The sequence below is a fragment of the Ictidomys tridecemlineatus genome, chromosome 11, assembly GCF_052094955.1.
Source record: "Ictidomys tridecemlineatus isolate mIctTri1 chromosome 11, mIctTri1.hap1, whole genome shotgun sequence".
NCBI lineage: Eukaryota > Metazoa > Chordata > Mammalia > Rodentia > Sciuridae > Ictidomys > Ictidomys tridecemlineatus.
This window is the reverse complement of record NC_135487.1, coordinates 34,264,690-34,287,221: the sequence shown is the minus strand read 5'-3', so window position 1 is coordinate 34,287,221 and position 22,532 is coordinate 34,264,690. Positions and strand designations below refer to the sequence as shown.

The 22,532-nt window shown below is 49.1% G+C and overlaps 1 protein-coding gene across 12 annotated transcripts in view; it reads right to left on the bottom strand.

Moving 5' to 3' along the window:
• Positions 1-119: 119 nt before the first annotated feature.
• Dmbx1 (diencephalon/mesencephalon homeobox 1) overlaps positions 120-22,532 on the bottom strand; it is a 33,405-nt gene continuing 10,992 nt past the window's right edge. For all 12 annotated transcript variants that reach the window (XM_078026197.1, XM_078026193.1, XM_078026194.1 and 9 more), the window contains 4 exons: positions 8,951-9,116; positions 5,361-5,539; positions 4,726-5,074; positions 120-3,793 (listed from right to left, as the gene is read on the bottom strand). In XM_078026197.1, coding sequence (XP_077882323.1) covers positions 3,339-3,793; positions 4,726-5,074; positions 5,361-5,539; positions 8,951-9,104 — 1,137 coding nt within the window. In that variant the 5' untranslated portion in view covers positions 9,105-9,116 and the 3' untranslated portion in view covers positions 120-3,338. The remainder of the gene's footprint in view (positions 3,794-4,725; positions 5,075-5,360; positions 5,540-8,950; positions 9,117-22,532) is intronic.

Below are 22,532 nucleotides of genomic sequence, written 5' to 3'. Positions count from 1 at the left end.
GTGGGAGTGGTCAGTCATCAGGAGACAGGCCTGCTGCCCTCCTTACTGGTAGTAGAGAGGCCACTTAAAACACTTGGTACCTCTGCAAGCCTCTCTGCAAATGAACACAGATCAAGAGCTGTGCTGCCAGGTTCTTTTATTAGCCAAGTAGGACAAAGAACAGGTCACAACGTCACAGGAAGTAAGACCAACAGACAGACAGATACACGGAACAGAGCATCATGCTGCACTACTCAGGGGACAGGGCAGGGGGAAGGGAATCGTTTGAGTCTTGTTTCTTCAACTAACAGAATAAATAAATACAGTACACACAGTGTTTTCGCCATGGGCTGGCACAACCTCTAAGCACAAATGATCACAAAACAGCTGATTTGGAAAGCAGTCCGTATAGTCTGCCAGCCTTAGAGTTGAGGTGGGGACCCAGGTCCCCGGAACACACTCTGGGGGAGTGAGGCAACAGGAAAAGGGAGACCACAAATAGGAGTGAGCAGAGAGGAATTAGGGACAGTCAGGGATGGAGCCTCAGGCTCTCTCCCGCCCCTCAGGGTGGCCCCACAGGCCTGGGAGAGACTCCAGCATCAGTGTTAAGGGGTTGAGCCCACCCAAGCTAGTGCCCTCTGACTCCTTGAGGACACACAGGTTTACCCGCTGCCAGGACTCCCTCTGCTTGCTCTCCACCTGCTTTTAGTACTTGAGACTGGTGCCTTAAACTGACTTGAGATCCCACCTGTACCTTCCCTGACTTTTCTGGGCTTGTGGGTTTTGGTCAACTGAAGGAGAGAAGTATTAACAAAGAACTGGGATGAGCCTAGGGTGGGCCCAACCTCCTGGAGTCAGAATACGACTCCAGGTGGACTTGCCCCTTATGAGGTCAGGGGAAGCTTCCTGGAAGGGGTTTTTGATGTCTAAGGCTATTGGATTCCAAAACACATGTCATCAGTTGTACCCAAGAATAGTCCCCATGCCTGGTCCAGATGAGATCTGTGTTTATTTCAGAAACAGAACTTCCTGGAGCTGACCATGGGCACAAACCAAAAACCCTACCAAACCAAAAACCTCCTCTTGACTCTTCTTTGCCAACCTCCCATTCCTTGGCTTGGTCTCTCCTCCTCTGATACTCCCATGGCTTTGGATCCACTTTCCAAATTCCAGATCCCTGCAAGATACCTCCTGCTCAGAATCCCTCAATTTGCCTACCTTGGTACTTGTCACACGGAGGGAGGTAGGGCTCTTTAACCCAGATTCCAGACCCCTTAGGCCCACCTCTCATGAAGCCTTCCTGTGATATGATCCACTTAGATTCATCTTTCCTGCTTTGTTCAAATCATTTTCTGGGCCCAACCTACCACTCTTCTCACTTTTTCCTGTCCAAAGCCTTCTCCATCTGCCCCATTCCAGGCTGACCTCCCACAGATGATGGGCATTGACTGTTCTGCAAACCAATCTTACTAGGGCACCCACTGGAGGCAAGGGAGATAAGCCTTGGAACTTGACAAGTCTTTTAAACTTCTCTAAGCAGGGATGGAGGGGATCACAGAGGGTTTGGGATTACCACAAGGAATCTGTTCAACCCATCCCCCTCTCCCTGACCATGGGCATGGAAATGGGGTGACCCTACAGGCTAGCACTGGAACTCAAGAAAAGCAGAATCAAATCTAGATCATCCACTGCCATGTCTATCTAAAAAGAACAACAACAACAACAAAAATCCAGATCATCTGAAATAGAAGGGACCCATTACACTTACTGGGAAACTGAGGCAGTGTTCACAGAGAGGTTTATGCATACTATACTCATTGCTCCACAACAAGACAACAGTAATTTTCTAATTCACTTGTGCCTTCTGAGAGCTTTTCTGTGGTTGTTGTGGTTGTTATGTTAAATTTAACTAAGAACTTCTGCCAAATAAGGTTGTGAGCACAGAATGCAGAATGTTGGAACTGGATAGGATCTTCTGGGCCGTCTAATTCAGACAGGGAAATGGTACCAAAGAAGCTTCAGGCTTGGCCAAGCTCACATTGCTACTGTGAGAGGAAGTCAGCTGAGCTGAGTGGCCTGGCCATAAACAGGAACATACCTCACCATGCCAGTGACTAGCCAGGCAGAATTACTCTCATAGTTGGCTCTGGAACAGGCAGTCAACAGAAGCCTGACACTATGTGCTGCTGTGTGGTTTGCATTTCACTGTGACCAGGAGCCCATGTTCAACCTTCCTGGCTCAGATGTGCTCCGGGAAGAGCCAGAAACTGCTGAATGTGAAAATTCACATTGGGATTGCGGGAGAGGAGTACCAGCCCTGTTTTCTCTTAGGCACTCCTCCCCACCACCTCCTTCCAATCAGAGAAAATCTTACCAAAGAGGGTTCCAGAGCCCTGGTCAGACCTGGTGACCATTACTGACCCCAGCCTCGGGCCTTGGAGGATGCACAGGAAGGCATGCTTTCTGTTCTACTGCCCACCCAGCCTGCATCCTGCCTCTACTCCCTCCTGGATCTGGGTGGGACCTCCAAACTAAGAAGAGAAAATGGCTCTTGTAGCCTTCCAGATGTCAGACCTGGGGAGGAGGTTTGTGAGGCCAGGGCTACCTCCTGCCCGCCACTCCAGGGTCTCCAGTGAGGGCTCTATTGCCTATTTGGGCATGAAATAGAATTGTTGCCTAGAGAGGGTACAGGTCCGGGAAGGAGACAGGGGCAGGCAGGGAAGAAGTAAGGAGGGAGAAGAGGACGAGAGAGAGGGGAAGAAGCAGAATTACTAAAACTAAAAAGGCCACAAGACACAGCTTGAGAACTGAGGACACCAACACAGCCAGCACCAGGGGGGACAGACATGAGAGGGAGACCAGAGTGGGCAAGACAGAGGGGCAGGGACAGAGAGATCAAGGAAGCTTCCAAGGAAGGGAGAGAAGAGGAAGGCTGGAGTGAGTGCAGAAGCTGTAGGTGGAGGCAGGGGTGGCAGTGGAGAAGAGATAGGAGGGGACAGGGGACCTGGGGCAGGCAGTGCCTGAAAATATAGCTTTATATATTTATATTTATATCTCACATTCCACACATCAACTGACTAGGGGGCAGAAGGGGAGGGAAGGGAAGGAGGAGGCCATACTGAGAAGGGGATCTAGCCAGCCTCTCACAGCCTCCCCATTTGGCCTCCATGGGGTCCAAGCAGGGCCATGCAGAGGGATGTAGTTTTCACCTGGGGCTCTGAGGAAGGGGGACAGGGAGAGACCTCCAGACCCCAGGATTCCTGGGCTCCCAAAATTAAATCCTAGAGAGCCTTCTGGGAATAACCATGGGGCTGGGAAGGAGGCACCCAAGACCCCTGGCTGGGTGGGAGGCCGGACAGTCAGTTGGGCAGCGTATCGAGTCCCAGGGAGGCCGCGTGCTGCTTGGCCCTCAGCCGCAGGTTCTCGATACTTGTGGTTTTACTGTTCAGGGCAGCCGAGGCAGGTGCCAGGCCTGCTGGGGGCGCAGGCAGCAGTGGGGATCCCCACACACCCTGGTGGGCAGCAGCGGCTGCTGACAGGGACTGGTAGTAGGACTGGCAGTGTAGTGAGCCCAGCGGGGCCATGTTGACGCCCAGGTAGGGCACTGCAGCAGCGGCGGCAGCAGCAGCGGCAGGGGCTGGGCCCCCCACTTCAAACGATGAGTAGTGCACCAGGTTGTTAGTGGCCGCCATGTGCTGGCGAAACTGCTCCTGCAGACGGAAGAGGCTCAGCGGGGAGGAGGAGTAGGAGTGGGAGGGGCCAAGAAGGCCACCCCCTGGGGCTGCAGGAGCTATGGCCAGGCTGCCTGGGGAATCTGCAAGCAGAGAACCAAGAACCAAGTACTCAAGACCGGGCACTGGCCTGACAGCAGGGGTTCCCTTGCTTCCTATCCCTTAGCACTAGCGAAACAGGCTTTAGCTGAAACTATATCCATCCCATCTGAACCAGAGCATCCCCAGAAATGTGGCTCAGAACCCTGAAAGGAAGGAACCTGAGGAATCTCCAGGGTTCCAGCCCAGGTTCCCAAGCCTGAATCCTTGGGGAGCCCCTGGCTCCTCCTTCCCTCCTGTCCTCAGCTCCCATCCCCTCCTGCCAGGGCTCAGCTCACAGTCTCTAGGGTCTCCCTGCCTGGGCTTAGAATCTGTGTCTGAGATCTGCCTCAGGCCAGAGCTCTGTTCCTGCACAAACATGGTTAGGGACAGGAGGCTTCAGCCCAGGGCAGCTCTGTGGGAAAGAGATGGGAAGGGGTTACCCAGCCCTGGAAAGATCCATCCTACAGACCCTCTCAGCAGGTGCCCCTTCCACAAGGGTCCCTAAGGAACCAGACCTCTGAGCTGAAAATACATGGAGCCAAGGCCCAAGGAAAGAGGGAATCTGGGGAGAGGTCTCTGCTGCATGTGGGAATCCTGGTACCCAGATGGTATTCACCCAGTATACACTAGCGCATCTGTCCTAGTTGTTGAAATATTAGAGTACTCCAAATGGTTGATAATTTTTGCCCTGGGCTTCTGCGTGCTTCTCCCTGGCTCCCAGCCCCTCCCCCCAAATCATCTAGACCTTTCCATGACTCCGCAACTAAACAGTGAACATCTGGCACAGGCCTGCTATGGTCATGCCCCTGAGTGCTAGTTGTTGACTGTCCCCTACTCTGACACATGTCACATACTCAAGCCCCTGTCAGGCTGCACCTGCCTGTTCTGCCTGAGCCGGGGCCCCAGCATGACAGCAGCATCTCCCAAGCCTCACCTGCCTTGGGGCTGCCCCTCTTGCAGCCCAGCCCCTTGCTCTCAGCCCCAGGGCTCTTCTCAGCTTTGGGATCTTCGGTCCCAGCCCTGGGGTCTTCCTCACGGTCCGGCTGGTCCTCAGGGGCTGACTCACTGGCCGACTGCTCAGACAGGCTCAGGTGAAGCTCAGCAGGGGCATCGCCACCCGGCAGGCTGGAGGGCTGGTCCATCTCCAGCTGGGTGTCTGGGGTTGGAGCCTCTGTCTTGCCTTCCCCATGGGAGCCCTCAGCCTCCTTCTGCTTCTGGAGCTGTTCTTTCTGCAGGCTGCGCTGCTTCTTGCGAAACTTGGCCCTGCGGTTCTTGAACCACACCTGGGGACAGGCAGAGGAGCAGTCAGAGGCGAGGAGAAAAGAAATGGGGTCGTTGTGGAGCAGGGTGCTCTGGGGAGGATGGAATAACTCTGCCTCCACCTCTAGGAAACCCACCCCCTCCATCCCTTCCAAATTGCCCCTCCTATCAACTAAGCCATCAGCGGAGGTAGCAGCTGCACTTCGTCACCGTCACCGACTGAGCAAACGCTGGCTCCTGGACAACAAGGAGCCAGACAGATGAGCTAGAGCTTATCTGTAAGAACTAGTTTGGGGAGCTGGGCCCTACCTGCACCCGGGCCTCAGGCAGGTTGGTGCACATGGCCAGCCTCTCACGCATCACCACATCTGGGTAATGAGTCTTCTGGAAGGTCTTTTCCAGGGCCTCCAACTGCTGAGCCGTGAACGCTGTGCGGCTGCGTCGCTGTTTGCGGTGCTGGGAGCCATAGCGGGCCTCCAAGATGATGTCTTGAAATGTACAGCCGTTGGAGGGCAAGGAGAGGGGGCCCATTTAATTATGGGAAATAGGTTTTGAATCTTAGCCTTCTCTGACCCACTCCAGCTGCAGTGATGCAGGCATCTGTCAGAGCTGGATGCTGGCCCTTTGCCCTTGGAAATCACCCATCCCCTTTCCACTGGCTAAATTTTCAAAATCTCTCCATCCCATTATCTACTATGAGGACCACAGAGATCAACTCAGCTCCAAGAATGGCTGTTAGGCATGTGATTGGACAGGGTCTTCCTTATCTGGCTGGTATTGGGGATGGGTAGATATGTATTGTCCTAAGATTCTTTTTTTTTTAATTTATTTATTATTTTTTAGTTTTCGGCGGACACAACATCTTTGTATGTGGTGCTGAGGATTGAACCCGGGCCGCACGCATGCAAGGCGAGCAGGCTACCGCTTGAGCCACATCCCCAGCCCCCTGTCCTAAGATTCTTAAAGTCTCAGACTACTATAATATTTTGAAATTACATAATGCTAATAATCTAAGAATCCACACCACAGTGGTTCTACTACCTATGGTCCTTAAATTCTGGATACTAAGGCTTCTGTGGCATCAGAGCATGAGAAGCCAGGCCATGAGCTGGTACTCACCTCGAGGTCTAGTTAAGGAATCTCACTGGGCAAGAACTCCATTCTCTATCCTCTGCATCAAATCTCATCTTCCAGGGGACCCATTTGTCTCTGACGGCAGGACCAGAGGTTCCTGCTCTTACTTTCCTGAACAGTCAGCCTGGTCTGGCAGGGCCCCAAGAGTTCGATAAAGGCCTGTTACACCCACTCTTCACCCTTCTGGCTGCCTCCTCAGGGACAGGAAGACCAAGATACTGTGCTCCAACATCATGTTCTATGGTCCTGCTCACATGTCTGGTTCACAAAAACTACCCAGGATAGTGTCTGCCTGAGGCTGGTGGTGTCTAGCCTCCAGCCTTCTGCTTAACTAGAGCCTCTCCCTACTTACTGTCTCCCATCCCACCAAGGTGGATCCTGCCCTGTCTATGCTGAAAGGAGCCTGAGTTGTCTCTACCTCTGCACAGGGCTGCAGAGTTCCACCCCTGGGGAGTCATTCACAACATCCTAAGTGGGAATGAGACAACCAAGTGTCCAGGAAGCCCCAGATTTGGGGATGTTACTTCCATTTAAAGGGAGTCCAAACCCTTACAAATCAGCCCTTTCCTAGACTAAGCCCTAAACTCATGCTGGTCATCTTAGGGCACCAGAGGGGTGAGGACTGTTTAGTCACCCCCACCCTGGTAAGCGAACAACAGTACAAAGGGTAGGGTGGTCGCAGGGGAGGCCAGGCTTTCTATACCACAGGCAGAACTCCCCACTAGAAGGAGCAGCCCCTACCAACAGACATGAGCCATTCTCCCTGACTCCTTTTCCCTAAGCTCTGGCCCTTGGGTCCCAGAACACTGTCAGGAGCTGAAGTTACCACCAGGTTGAACAGGGAATTCACTCCAAGCAGCCATAGCAGGGGCAAGACTACACCCAGCATCCCCACGCTGAGCACTGATGCCCCATGATGATCTAGAGAAGGGGTCTCCATTTTATCCTGAGTCCTGCCTGAAGGCCTGGTAGGGTCTAAAGAAGTAGGCTGGCCACCACCACATCCTCCCTGCCAGGCTGGCACCCCTACCTGGGCAGGGTCCTCAGACCCCATCCCATTCTGTGCCTTGACTCCTGCTGCTCCTCCCTCCTTGCCGTGCCATTGTTTGTTTGTTTGTTTTTATTTTTTGTCAGTGCCAGGGATCAAACCCAGGGACTCCTGCATGCTAGGCAAGTGCTCTAGCACTGAGCAGCATCCCCACCCATCTTTGCTGTGCTTTTAGAGGCCTGGTGCCTGCCCCATGGTCTGCAGAAAGCCCTGACTGCACTGGCAGGTCCTGCAGCTCTGAGCTGCCCACCATTCACTCCTGTACTCCTCTATCATACTGTCTCATGGCCTATGGGCACCTGCTCTCCTTAGGAATTCCCTAAAGTCCCTGAGGACTGCCTGGCACAGGCCTAGGCCCACATGGATTCAACAAAGTTTGGCCTGAGACAGGGTGGGGTGGGTGACATTGCCTCCCAAGAAATCAAGCTCCTCACCTATGTCATTGAATCCTTCCTCTACCCACTGAAAGGCAATCGATCGAGGCAACGATCAATTGAAGCAGGAATTGGGGGCAGATAGACTGTAGCTCCCTCCTGGTACTTCCCTTGGGTATTAGATACTAAAGACTTCTGAGCATGGCTGAGACTCTGCTGAACACCCTGTGTGTGTTATCTCAATTACCTCTCAGCCATCCTATGGGATGGGCACTGCTACTATCCCAGGGGAAACTGAGTCTCAGAGAACAGAAGTGAACAGGAAGACCCTGCATTGACTGCAAGCTCTCCTTCCACAGCTCTCGTGTTCCAACCCCACTCATGAGTCTGAGTCTCAGTCTCCTTACACACAAAATGGAAATAATAATCTGTCTTCATGGGGATGGAACATTTTGAGAGAGAGAGAGAGAGAGAGAGAGAGAAGAGAGAGAGAGAGAGAGAAGGAGGACTTCACACAGCAGCTGGCACATACATGGCATTCACACCATGGAGCTATTATTACTTATTACTCCCTGTGCCTATAGTTTCCTCCCGGGGCACTCTAGCCCTCTTTCAGCTACTTCAGCTGCTTTTCAGCTATTCTGGACTAGTCCAGTACCGTCTACCTTGGTTTCTTCATCTTCAAGTTAGCTAATGGCTACCTCTTGCACAGGCTTGTCATGGGATTTTCAAGGCACAGCCAGCACCAGGGTCCAGCACAGTGTGGGCAAATGGGCTGCACTGCGTATACAGGCACAGATTTTTGTTTAAGTGAGAATAACACCCAGATTTTGAATTATCTCTGCCACATGACCTGGGGCTCTTGGTGTTTTGTTTTGTGTGTGGTGGGGGTTGTTTTGTTTTGGCATTGGAGATTGAACCCAGGAGCATTCTATCTCTTAGCTACATCCCCCGCACTGTTTTTCTTTTCAATGTGTTTTTTCAACACAATACTTTTATTTTACTTATTTTTTATGTGATGCTGAGGTTCAAACCCTGTGCCTCACACATGCTAGATGAGCACTCTACCACTGAGCTACAAACCCAGCCCCCAGCACTTTTTATTTTATTTTGGGAGATAGGGTCTTGCTGAGTTACTCAGGTTGGCTTCAAATTTGCAATCCTCCTGCCTCAGTCTCCCCAGTAGCTGGGATTACAACCTGAACCACCATGTCGGCTTGTGACCTGGAGCTTTGTGAGCCAACCAGAATAGGCTTTCCCAATCCTCCTCTCTTTGTCTTCCAGAGACTCCTCCTCAAGGCCACGGGGCCCTAACCCCATGGTCCTGTCTCCAGGGCCCTTACCAGCCAGGCGCTCAGCCAGCGTAAGAGCGTGCACCGATGGCCGGTAGTCTGGGGCATGCTGGGCTTGCTGGGCTGCCTGCTGGTGCAGATTGTACATGGCGCTGAGTGAGTTCATAGCGTGCAGCGAGTAGCCATTCACCCCATAGTGCTGCATAATGACATCCGCCTGCAGATAAGGGAGAGGGAGAGAGGACATGAGACAGAGCCATTAGATACTACCTTGGGACAGAACCCATCCACAGTCCACAGCCTGGATGCTCAGGTCACCCCTAAGAGCTTTTGCCTTCCCATCAGAAAGTGGCCTGTCTTGCCCACGCAAGGGGTCCAGCACTTACTCCTTCATTTATCCACTCTTTCAGTGATTCATCCAGCAGGACACCAGAATAGAATTCAATACCCTGGGCTCTAAAATCAGTCTGCCTGGGCTGGAGTCTCAAGCCTGCCACTTAGGGACATTGTAACTTTGGGGAAGTCATTAAAGTTCTCTGACCCTCAGTTTACCCATCTGCAAGATGGGATTAACAATAGTACCAATCTTCTGGGGTTCCTGTAAGGATTAAGAGAAGCCTTTTCAACAGGGCCTGTTGTACTGTATGTGCTCAAAAATGTTAGTCTTGGCAGGGCGCAATGGCACATGCCTGTAATCCCAGCAGCTCAAGAGGCGGAGGCAGGAGGATCATGAATTCAAAGCCAGCCTCAGCAATTTAGCAAGATACTAAGCAACTCAGTGAGACCCTGTCTCTAAATAAAATAGGGCTGGGATGTGTCTCAGTGACCAGTACTCACCCCCCCAAAAAATTAGTCTTTGTGATTTCCCAATCCATTTGCTACTTTATGCAACCATCTCTCTGTTCAATTACTCTTACTCATTTCTACATTCACTGATTCACTCACACACAAATTTATTCAACTGACACCCATGATGGCCCACTGGAGCCAAGTTCAGAGCTGAATTTTCACTGAGGCATTCACTCTAATGAGATAATGGACTAAAACACTAATGTGTGGGGTTAGGGATGTGGCTCAGTGGTAAAGCACTTCCCTAGCATGCTCAGGCCCTGGGCTCAATCCCTGGTATAGGTGGTGGGGGGATCCTTAATGTGCTGCACAGACTTAAGAACACAATTGATATGATTGTTATATATTCATTGTCATTACCTCTTTTCTCCTCACCAAATCCCCAAGAAGTAAGCCTGCCAAGAACAATAAACCCCATTTGCAAGATGAGTCTACTGAGGCTCAGAGAAAGAACAGTGACATGTTAAGATCACACAGCCAGTCCAAGGACTACCCATCCACATTGAGTCAGACTCATTTTTTTTGTGGCCATTACCCACCACCTCCCCCCGCAAAAAATCATCCATTCATTGAAGAACATATCCTTCCTGCTGAAATGTCCTGGTGTCCTGGTTCAGTACAAGGCCTCCCAGGTCCCATCAGCCCCAGATCCCTCTGAACATTTGTGATCCTCATCTGAGCACCCACCTGCCCCCACATCATCCTAATATATCATTTTTGGAATGTGATCCTATGTCTGCAGCCACCCAAAAATACATTGGAGTTGCCTATTTCTGGGAGGTAGAAGGAGAAGACTAGGGTAATGGCAGGTCCATTTGATTAGAGAAAGAATCTGTCCAGGTGTCTCAGCTCCCCACCCTCACTGAAGTAGACACAGGTATATATAACCAAACATCCGCAGCATGCACACAAACACACCCAGTCACAGACGAGCACACACGTTTCCTGCACAAACATGCATATGTAGACGTTGTTGGCCATACATTCACAGGAGCTCTCCTTCTCACTCCCACAAATGTATCATCATTACCCCCATAGTTCCGCATTCTCACCGATGCCTAATCGGGCAGCAGATACATCTATACACAACCATCACACCATACACATTCATATATACCCCTATTCATTCAACAAATATTTATTAAGCACCCACCTACCAAGTGCCGAAGTCCCTAACTTTATGGAATTTACATTCCAGGGAAGAAGGATGCATAACAAAGAAAAATGTATGTACTGACATCCGACAGGAATAAGTGCTCTGAAATAAATTAAGGCAGGGAAAGAGAATGAGGAGCGGGAAAGGAGAGATTATTTTAGAACAAGTGGTTGGGGAAGGGCTCTCTGATGTTTGAGCAGAAACTTGAAGTAAGCCGTGAGGAGCTCTGGAGGAAAGGCTTTCCAGGCAAAAGGGACAGCAAGGACGAAACCATAAACAAGCCTGTGTGTGCCGAACAGTCAGAAACCAGCGTGGCTGTGGCATGGTGAGGGGAGAGAATAGAGCAGATGAAGCTGGAGAGGAGGGCCCCTTGCTAGAGGGCTTGGTTACCATTTATAAGGAGTTTGGATTTTATCCTGAGTGTGTTGGGAAGCCCACTGGGGGTTCTGAACAGGGGATTAACACATATGATCTGTTTTTAAAAGCGCACTTTGGCTGCTGTATGAATAGACTGCGGGGAGGAAAGGAGAAAAGTGGAGGGACCAAGCCAGCAGGCTGCTGCAGAAGCCTGGCTAATGACCACGCTGCCCTCCCTGCAGTGCAATGGGAGTGGTGAGAAAAGGTCAGGTTCCGGACATAGTTTGGAAGTAGCGTAGATGTGATTGCTGGTAAGTTAGTTGCACAATATGAAGAAAAGATGGCAAAAAAAGAACAACTCATGTTTTTGACCAGAGCCACTGTGTGAATTGGGGTCTTTTCCCAAATTAGAAGCATTGAGGAAAAAGCAGATATGGAAAGGGAAAGAAAGAAAAAGCAAGGTTTTGAGGGGAACATGTCAAGTTTGAAATATGAATCCAGCGTTTCAGTATGGGTATGAGTCGGGAACTGACAGATTTGGAGATTTGAGTCTACACCCACACCTGCCACCTTCCAACGACATTCACTTACAGAAGCCCCACTGTATTTACCAAAAACATAATCCAAGAGGCAGAAGGCAAACAAAGCAGATACAAATGATGATATAAAGCATTTTAACATATGTATAACAGACTGTACTATAAACAAAGCTAAAAGGCAAATCTGGAAAAAAATGTACCACGTCTATGACATAGCAAAACTAATTAAAACCAGAGAGAGAGAGAGAGAGAGAGAGAGAAGCATAATACTAAGTACGGTGTCACATGCCTGTAGTCCCAGCAGCTCAGGAGTCTGAGGCAGCAGGATCACAAGTTCAAGGACAGCCTAGGCAAGTTAGTAAGACCTTATCTCAATATAAAAATAAAAAGGGATGGGTATGTAGCTCAGAGGTAGAGCACCCCTGGGTTCAATTCTCCATACCGCCATAAAAAGAAAAAAAGGAACACAAATAACAACTTAAAAATAATACACATAAGGGCTGGGGTTGTAGCTCAGTGGTAGGATGCTCGTCTAGCACTTGTGAGGTACTTGTTTAGATCCTCAGAACTGAATAAAAATAAATAATAACATCAAGGTATTGTGTTCATCTACAACTCAAAATATTTTTAAAACTCATTTAAAAAGAATATACTTAATATATGAAGAGCTCTAGTATAGAAATCAAAAGATGGTCATCTTAATAAAAGATGGGCTAAGTTGATGAAGAAACAACTCATTAAGGAAAAAAACAAATAGCCAATTGACAAATGACAAAAAGCTCCTCTTTACTTATAACCAAAGAAAGAAGAATAGAAATAGTAAGATTTTTTTTTCACTAATCAAATTAGTAAATGTGAAGAACACCTACTACCCAAAGTTATCTATGGGAGTGAAAAGTAGTCTTTTTCCTACCTTGCTGATGAAAGAGCTCTTTATTCCCCGAATGAAAGCCTCCAGAGAGTGTATCATCTTTGACTTAACAATTCCACTTCAAGACGTTTATCCCTCAAGCATGCAGAGATATGTGCATAGGAATATTTTTCACATCACTGCTTACAAATGGAAAACAACTGGAAAGCTAACTCTCCATCAGGAGAGGATTAGTTAATAAATGAGGGGACAGTCGTGTCCACGATGGAATATGGTGGTATAGTTGAAAACGATGATATGTATATGCTGATATTCACAGTATAATGTTGAATCAAAGAGATAGGTAACAAAACAGTGTGCATGATGCCATCTCATTTTTGTAATGTGTGAATAAAAATGCATGGGAAAAGTCTGAAAGGTTGTACCCTGAAATGTTAACAGAGGTTATCTCTGGGAGATAACCTATAGAGGTGATTTTCATATCTATATCCTTTCTTTCTTTCCTTTTTTGCAGGGAGGGTAGATGAAGGGTTTTCTGTGTGTTGCAATGAATGTGGGTATGGAGCCAGGCTCCAAAAGGTGTCACAAGCTTCAGGTGAGGAAGGGGAAACAGAATTTAGAAGTAATTTTATCCATCCCCTCCCCTAGCCCTGTGGCTACAATGCCCCTCCCCCACCAAACTCAGGCCTTGTTGTTTTAATGTGGTAACATTTTAATTGACTTAATGATTGCTGATCACACAGTTTTTGACACACAAGACTTCTTTATTAACCAAAGCCAGAGAGAAACCTTGCACAGCCTCATGAGCATCAAGCATCGCAGCACCCTGAAGACCTTCCCAGTCTGGATTCCCCCCAACCTCTCCCTCTGGCCTGAAGCTCTCCCTCTCCCTAGCACCTAGCAATAACAAACTACCTGGCCCTTCTTGTCACCTCCATGCCTTTCTCCTGTTGGGCCCTTGACCTGAGACACTTTTCTCCTTCCTTCCTTCCCTTCACCTCACAAAATCCTTCCTCTTCAGAAGGCCCCTCCTTTCAGGATGCCTCCTCAGAAAAGAGATGCCGGCCCACACCTGTAATCCCAGCAGCTCAGGAGGCTGAAGCAGGAAGATCATGAGTTCAAAACCAGCCTCAGCAACTTAGCTAGGCCCCAAGCAACTCAGTGAGACCCTGTCTCTAAATAAAATACAAAAAAGGGCTGGGGGCAGGTGGAGTTATGGCTCAGTGGTACAGCGCTTGCCTAGCATGTGTGAGGCCCTGGGTTCAATCCTCAGCACCACATAAAAATAAATAATAAAACAAAGGTATTGTGTCCAACTACAACTAAAAAAAAAATTTTAAAAAGTGTGGTGTGGGTGCTGGGGATGTGGTTCAATGGTTAAGTGCCCCTGGGTTTAATCCCTGGTACAAAAAAAAAAAAAAAGAGGCCCAGGGAGGAGAAAGGATGGGAGAGAAAGGGAAGTTACTGAGGAATGAGATTGATCAAATTACATTATGTGCATGTATGAATGTGGCATAATGAATCCCATTTTTTTTTTTTTTGGTGCTGGGGATTGAACCCATGGCCTTGTACATGCAAGGCAAGCACTCTACCAGCTGAGCTATATCCCCAGCCCCCCATATTACATGTGATTATATGTAATATATTGATTATAATGCACCAATAAAAAAATGAAAGAAAATGGGTCTGCCCCAACCACATTTGACAAGCATCTCTCTCTTCTCTAGGCTCCAGTTAAGTACTCAGGTCATCAAAATGATGATGACAGTGACAATGATGACAAAGTAACAACAGCTGAACACACTCTGGGCTAGATATCACACTAAGCACCTTACTTGGATTTTCTAAATTTATTTTTTCCCCCAGTGCTGGGGATAGAGGCCAGGGCTTTCACATGCCAGGCAAGTGCTCTACCACTGAGCAATACCCCCAGTATACATGGCTTTTCTGATCTAGTACCTGGTTCACAGTACTGTGAAGACACTTCTGTCTCCCCCATAAGACAGAGTCCCTTAAAGGCAGAAGTTGTACCTCATATATTTCCAGACACTCCACTTTCAGCATAGATCACAGGGTCTGGCATAGAGGCAGGACTCAGAAAACGAGGATCAGATGAATAATAATAACTATTAAGTGCCTCTGATAAGGCAGACATCTCCATCAAACCTTCCAATCCGTAAGAGGTTATCCCCATTTTACAGATGCAGAAATGGGAGGTAAGAACAATTGAATAATCCACTGAAGTCCAGGCAGTCAGGAAGTGGTAGAACAAGTTTCCACAGGTAAATTTCTTCCTACCAATTAGTGATTCCCAATCCCAGGCACACAGGATCTCACCCCAGCATATTCTGTTCCCCCTCTTCTAACATCTCTGGTTTGATCCAAGGCAAAAGGAGGACAGCAAAGCAAAAAGCACACTCCCCCGGAACACACGCTCATGTGCACACTACTTCCCAATCAAACACATGATACCCCACAGTTGACTGTTTGCATGTTCAGTGGACTTGTGTGAATGCAGACCTACTGGGATTGGCCACAGGGCTGATGTATGTGCATCTGTGTTTGTATGTGTATCTGTGGCTATTTTATATGTCTCCATGGGTGAGCACATCTGCCAGCCCATGTGTGCTAATATTGTGTGTGTGTGTGTGTGTGTGTGTGTGAGAGAGAGAGAGAGAGAGAGAGAGAGAGAGAGAGAGAGAGAGAGAGAGAGATATTGGAGGAATGTACACTAAGTGGTACCCTAGGAATTCATGCGGCCCCTATTCCCTGCTGCTGGGCCAGTATATTGCCACTCTTCCACTTCTGAACAGAGTCTGAGCGAGAACAAGAGGGAAATACAAAGAAAAAGAAAAAAGCAAGAAGATAGAATGATCAACACACACCAAAAAAATAAATAGTTTTGTCTTATCCAGTTTTTTAATTTCTGAAACACTTGGCACAGAACCTGGTATGCATTTGATGCTTAGTAGATAATAAATGTTGAATGGATGCGAAAGAATTTTAGAACAGGAGATGATGAGGGAGGCAGGGCCACCTCAGCCCAGTATGGCCCACAGGAAGAATGGAAACTCAGAGTTCCAGTCCCCCCACCACCTCGGTCCCTGGGACTATAGGCCTGGGTGAGAGAACTCCTGCCCAGTGTGCCCTCTCCCAGCAACAGGAACAGCCTAAATCTGACCTCGCGCCCCCGAGTCTTCAGTCAGGCCCAGTAGCTGAGCCCCATCCACATCCACCTCTGAGTGCTGGTGGGCTCCACAGAGAGGCTGCCCAGGCAGGAGCCCTACAGGGCCTGCAGGGGTCTCTAAACAGGGACCCTGCACTCCTGGCCCCAGGCTGAGCCCTGCATGGGCTCAGCCCACTGCACATTCCAAACAGAATCAATTATATATTTAAAAGGTGCCGCCCCGCAATTCCTGGCGAGCCAGGAGAGCCATCCATCATGGCGCGGCCGCGTTTCACAAGCTGTCGAATTGTGCTTACATTGGTTAAAAGAATCTTTATATTTCATTAAGCAAGCAGATCGGCGGATCTCCCGCCACAGGCGCCATATAGATGGCTTTAATTTTCCAAATCTGCAAATGCATCCGTTATGTCCCCGCGTCGCTGCTGGCTGCGGCCTAATGCCCAGCCAATCGAAGAATCAAGCAGAATTTTATTAGGGGACATTTTTTATAAATTAACAGCAGCACTGCCAGGAAACCGCATGCAAGGCGTCTTTGATTAAAAGGAAAGTGTACCCTTCCTTCGATCACACCCAGCTCTGTCACCCCACAAGCCAATCCCGTCACCCTCTCCTCTGAACTTTCAGTTCTTCTTCAGTTTCTTCTTGTTCCCACACAGTGGGGGAAAGGCAGAACAACTTTAAAGAAAGCAGAGAAGGAAGAAAAGAAACCAACAGTCTCTGGGTGACTCCTCTCCTTGTTTTTCTTCAAACCATGGTGAGGCACAGCACCTCATGAACAATGGCTATCTTTCATTGGACATTTGCCATGAGCCAAGTCCTTTTCGACTCATTCTATATATCACATTCAATAAGTTTCAGCACAACCCTAGGAGCTAAGTAGTATTGTCCCTGTTATATGTGTTAGAAAACGGAGACTCAGACACTGCTTTGCCTAAGGTCCCATAGCTAGTGAGTGGTAGAGGCAGGATGGGAACATGGTCTCTGAGGATCTATCTGGTATTTATTGTCCAGCATGTGGTCAAGAGATAGGGCTCAGTGATAGCAGCCCTGGGTGTCAATGATGGAAAGAGGGATTGAGGATAGCCTGTTTCTTCTCTGGAGAAACACTGCTGCTTTTTTAGCCCTGAAGTTTCCACAGTGACCCTCTAGGGAGAAGGACCTCTATAACACTACCCAATAGTATGGAGTCCAAAAGTACCTTTATTCAAGCAGGCAGAAAAACATGAATACATGAACATCAGGCCAGGGCTCCTGCCCCAACTCCAGGCACCTGTGTGACCCTGGCTAGGGTCCTATTTTCTGTGACTTCCTCTAACATGACATCAACCCATTGGGCTGCCCCTTGAGGGATAGAGACTTCTATCATGAAAAGTATGTAAGCCAGAGCTGACCAGCCACCCGTGAGAAAGTCAAAAAGGAGGGATTCCTTCATGTGTGTGCATGTGGGTGGGCCCAACTACTTGTGCGTGGTAGATAGCTTCACAAGATAACCTAGGTGTCTTCTAGCTCTGAGGTACAGGACTCAAGATTTTAAGAGAAGTCCCATGCCTGGAACATGCCAATCAACTTTAGTCACTTTTTAATATTTTTTCCCATTTTGATAAGGGGAAAAATATTTAAAATATTGACACTCAAGGAAGGTGAGTCACCTTGACTGGCTTGCTTGGGAACTGAAAAGACTGGGCCTGACTCTAATAAGTATCCCAACTTCCACATCTGTCCTTACTTCTGAGTTGAAGTGAGCATGAGTGTATGATGTAAGGGACGTGGACACCCCTGCCTTGCCCTTCTCTGCCCAAGGACTCTCAGGCATACTGTCTAGGTGAAGGTTTGACATGAGAACATCTCACTATTCTTTCTCAGATGCTATTTGTCTTGAAGGGGTTCTATGAGTCCCAGATCCATTCTTGGGTCACTGCTGGACTCCCCAGATTTCTAGTCTATGTTAGGCCTCAATAATGGAGAAAGTCAAGGGATCAGCCTCTTCCTCCCCTTGCCAGGGGCCAGGTTCCCCAAGCCAGGTCTCCTCACTTCAGGGAGGGGCAGGGTATCAACAATTCAGTGAGTCAATGAGGCCAGCAAGACCTCAGGAAATGGTCAAGCAGACACTCTAGAGAGATGCTTATACAAGCTAATGGATACAAATGTGGTATCACTTGCTTCTGGATGTCAAAGAGTGGAGAATCTAGGAATATCTACTCATTCCTTAGGGTTACCAACTTTTGTCCCCACTATCAGTGCACATTTAAACCTGTTTCTATTGCCTTCATTTGAAACAAATGAACTTATCTCTCAGTGATCTCTGGTACCTTCAAAGCCAAATTTTCTTTCTTTTTTTTTTTTTTAGAGAGAAGAGAGAGAGAATTTTTTAATATTTATTTTTCAGTTTTCAGTGGACACAACATCTTTATTTTATTTTATGTGGTGCTGAGGATTCAACCCAGGGCCTCTCACATGCCAGGTGAACGCGTTACAGCTTGAGCCACATCCTCAGCCCATCAAAGCCAAATCTTCTTGAAAGACATAATCCAAATTCTTTATCTCCCTCCTCCCTCCTAATCCACTCACCATCACCCTCCTACCTACCAATGCAGCATGACCTTCTAAAGCCACATGTGCTTCTTCCTTCTCTGGAAATATTGTCCCCACCCTCATCATGAGCATCACTTTGAGAAGCCATGATTCTTCACACTAGGATTAAGCAACCCCTTCTCTAGGAAGCTTCTACCTGGTACCCCAGGAAGCCTCTACCTGGTACCCCAGGCTGGGTCAAGTAAATGCTTCAAATTTTTATTACATTATTTCACCAAATTGTAGCCTGCCCTTCACCAGAAATAGAATAATAACTATTTCTACCAACCATTCTCAAAAAGATCTGACAAGCAGTACCTCATTTATCTCTCACAGCCTCATAATTTTCATTTGACTTATAAGCACACTGAAAGACAGGGAGGCAAAGTCACTTGCCCAAAGCCACACAGCTAAGCAGATGAGCCAGGATGGAATCCAGGGAGTCTAACTACAAAGTATGAACTCAGTGCCCATTAGAGCTTTTAACCCGCAGTCCCTCTAGGGCAGGGTCTGTCTCCCCAGTCAGTAATCAGTACTCAAAATAGGAGCCATTACACATTCTAAAATTAAAGATGGTGCCTCTCCCTGTTGCGTGACAGACTTTGGGATAGTGTCACAGAGGCTCAAACTAAAGGGGAATTGCAGAGAGTCAAGAGAGTCAGATGTCCTGGTACGGGGAAGACTATTTGTGAGAGATGTGAGCAGCACAGCCCAGAACTGAGTGAGCCAATGACCAGCATCTCCTCTGCACCTTGCCTACCCACCCTACCCCAGCAAAGAAAGCCCAGTGTCTCTACTAGAAACCAACCCACCTTCTGACCATAGCTGTGGCCCTGAACTTGCCACAGACTGAGTCCTGACCTGCTTCCACCATGAGTCCTAGTCACTGCTCTCACCTTGATCATGCCTACCCCCAGTGGCATTTGACATAGGCACTGACACCCACATTGCCACCATTAGCCCCACACTGACCTGTAGTATGAGGGAATGGGCCACTGAGGTAGAAGAATCTGTCAGGCTCAGTTGAAGACCTCCAAAATGATCCTGGAGTTGGAGTCAAGGAGAGAAGGTAGGTGGGCTTGAGGTGTGACTTTACCAGGGTCAAACCAAATGGGGTGGTAGACTCAACATGCACTTAGGGTTGGTAAATTCCTTAAAGGAAATTTTCACCTTCTCTCTTGGCTCTCAGGAATGGAGAAGGGAGCCAGCAGGGAGATCTCCAGGATAGGGATTGAGTCTCAAGACAGATCCCTGTCCGCTCTCCGGTGCCCCCTTGAGAAGCCCAGGCGCTTAGCTCCCTACACAAACTGTTATCCATTAACATCCAATTATCCCTCGGTCCGAGCCATTAATTATAAATCAGCCGCTAATTGGGGTAATTAGCCCCCTGCGGGCTAATGGGCCGAGACTGAGGGAGCCCTCCGCCTACAGTCCTCAGATTTTCTGATGTCCTTAATGTTGGGGTGCAGAGAAATCAGGTAGCTGAAGTTAGTTTAAAGGGGGGGAAATGCAGTAAAATGTAGTCAGAGAAAGGAAAGAAGATGGGAGAGATGTTCGTTTTCTCGAACCAGGTCCCTTGGCTCTTGAAAGAGAGCTGGTGACAAGTGAGGCAGAGGACCCTGACGGAAGGCTCTGGAAGTAGAGCTGTCGGGGTTATTGCTTGATTCTCCGCTTCCTTTTCAGTAGAGACAGCTAGATAGAGCTCAAGGGAGGAAGACCAAGAGTCTTGGATTTAGCTGAGATCAAGCAGGGGTAGGGTTGAGCACAGAGTGTTTTCTATCTCTCCCAGACACACAGGAGGCAGCTCTGCCCACAGGGTTCCCCCTGGTCCAGAGTCGGAGTCCGGCAGGACCTGCTGGGCGGCTTTGGGCTGGTCCAGACCCTGGCAGGGACGTGGAGGAAAACAGAGACTGTACAGTCCCTGTAGAGAAGACACTCCAGTCCTAAGTCAGGGCCTTCAGGAGGCTGGAGGACCTCGGAGGGAGAGTCTGTGGTTCAGAGGTAGAGAGAGGTCCCAGTACTGCGCGCAGATTTGACAGACGTTCAGCTATATGGGAGGACGCAAACAAAAACTGGCGACTGGAATCATGAAGCCTGGAAGGGGCCGCGAGACCCTGTGGGCTCTAGTGACCTTGGGGCACACTTTGAAGCAGCGCCTACAGTGGGCGGTAGAAAGGCGGCAAGATGTGACCCTGTCTGGGAAGGCGCTCAGGCCTGATGATCAAGAATTCAAGGGAATCTTTCCTTTTGCTGGCCGAAACCGGCTAAAGTCCAAATAACAGTTAGAGCCAGACCCACCAGAGCTAGGATTAGGGGTCTATAAGCTGGGATATCCGCCCCTCAGGCAGCAATGGGGCCCAAGTCAAATAAATTGTCCCAAGAGCCAACGGGTTACAAAACGGAGTGACCGCTGGATGGAGAGAGGATCCGACAAGATATGAGAACTCGGTGCTCTTACGAAGGGGAAATTGAGATTTGCTCAAGGTCAGAGATGAGGGGTACTCAGCGCAGAATGAATGTTCAGGCCAGAACAGACCCGCCCGAAATTCACCCCCCAGCACCCCTCCCTACCTCGCACGTCGGTTCGGTAATGGGCTTTGGCGGCGGCGGTGGCGTCGCCCGGGGCCTTGATTAGATATTTATTGCTGTCATTTACATGGGCACCGCGGGGCGGCCGAGCGGTCCGTGAGGAAGGGGCTGAAGGGGGGCGGGGAATGGGAACGGGGGAGTTGGAGGCTGCCTCAGCCTGGACCCGACACCAAGAGTGAGGCCCGGGGATGGCGGCAAGAATAGGGATCACAGCTGTTTGAGTGAAAGTGTAGGAGAGCAACCCTGGGTGAGTGGGAAGGCCCAGCTATCTCGCCTGGGACTAATGAGTGTCCATTTCATTTTAACCTATGTGTATGTACCTGTCTATCAAAGGAGTTCTGTAAGTGCATGTCCAGCAGATCTGCCTGTGTGACTTCTCACTTGAGCATATCTGAACGTGTTATCTATAGCCAGGTTGACTAACCCATGAGTCCGATTCTGTGTCCACTCAATCTAGACACCCATCCTTCCCCCAGCATTTAATGGCACTGAATTAGTTCAGAGTTGGGGAATTATGTACCTAGTTCTGGTTCTCCCCCTTGCCCTCAGTTTAGACTGAGAGGTCCAATGGTCCAAGCCGAAAGGATGCTCTCTAGAAGCCCAGCCTTCAGGCGACTGGCTAGGCAAGAACCAGGATGATTCCTTACAAGGGTAAGGTGGAAACTGTTTCCTGCTCAAGATCTGCAGTGTGTGCATGGGTGTTGTAGACCCCATCCAAAGCAAGTTATGTCTTCTACAAGCACAGAAACGGCTCCAATTTGGCGACCACACGGATGGCAAAAAGGAGGATGCAGCGGTCTCCCAGGCACTCACCCATAGCCCATGAAGATGAGTTGGGTGCCTGCTATCCGAGAGAACCCATCCCAAGGCCGGTAGTGCTCGCCTTCGCTGAGGCCTTCGCCCAGGGCGGGTTTCCACTTCTTTCCCACTTTTGTCCTTCTGTTCGGCTTTCCACACCGCTTTCCACACCGGTCAGTGAGGTCAAAGACAGGTTCCCGCCTCCTTGCATGACTCCCCGCCCTCAAGGTCTGCGGGGTGGGGGATGGAATAAGGTGTTCACCCCTCTCCTGAGTTGCGATGTTTAGCTTCTTGTCCAAAGGCTGCATCTACTCCAACCACAGAGGAGAGAAATTTGAGCCAATTATCCGGATAATTTGCTCTCACTAGGCAGCAAATTCGATTTTTTCTGACCGCCTACACACATACATAAGCACAGCTGGTTAGCGGAGAGCGGAAGGGGGGACTAAATTCACCGATCCTTAGGCCAGAGTACCTTTCCCTTTCTGGGGGGCCTGGGAGATGCACAGAAGTGAAACGAGAATCCGCGCAAAATCGAAAACAACCCCTATTTCATCCCACCTAAAACGAATAGGTCACAGAACTTCCTAAAACGTCGCCTGGCCCAGCCAACCCGTCTGCAGCGCACAAGATCCGGAACACTAGTAAAGGAAAAGGACCCTCGCCTGCATCACCACCACTCACACCCGCACTTGCGACGGCAAATGGGAACTTGC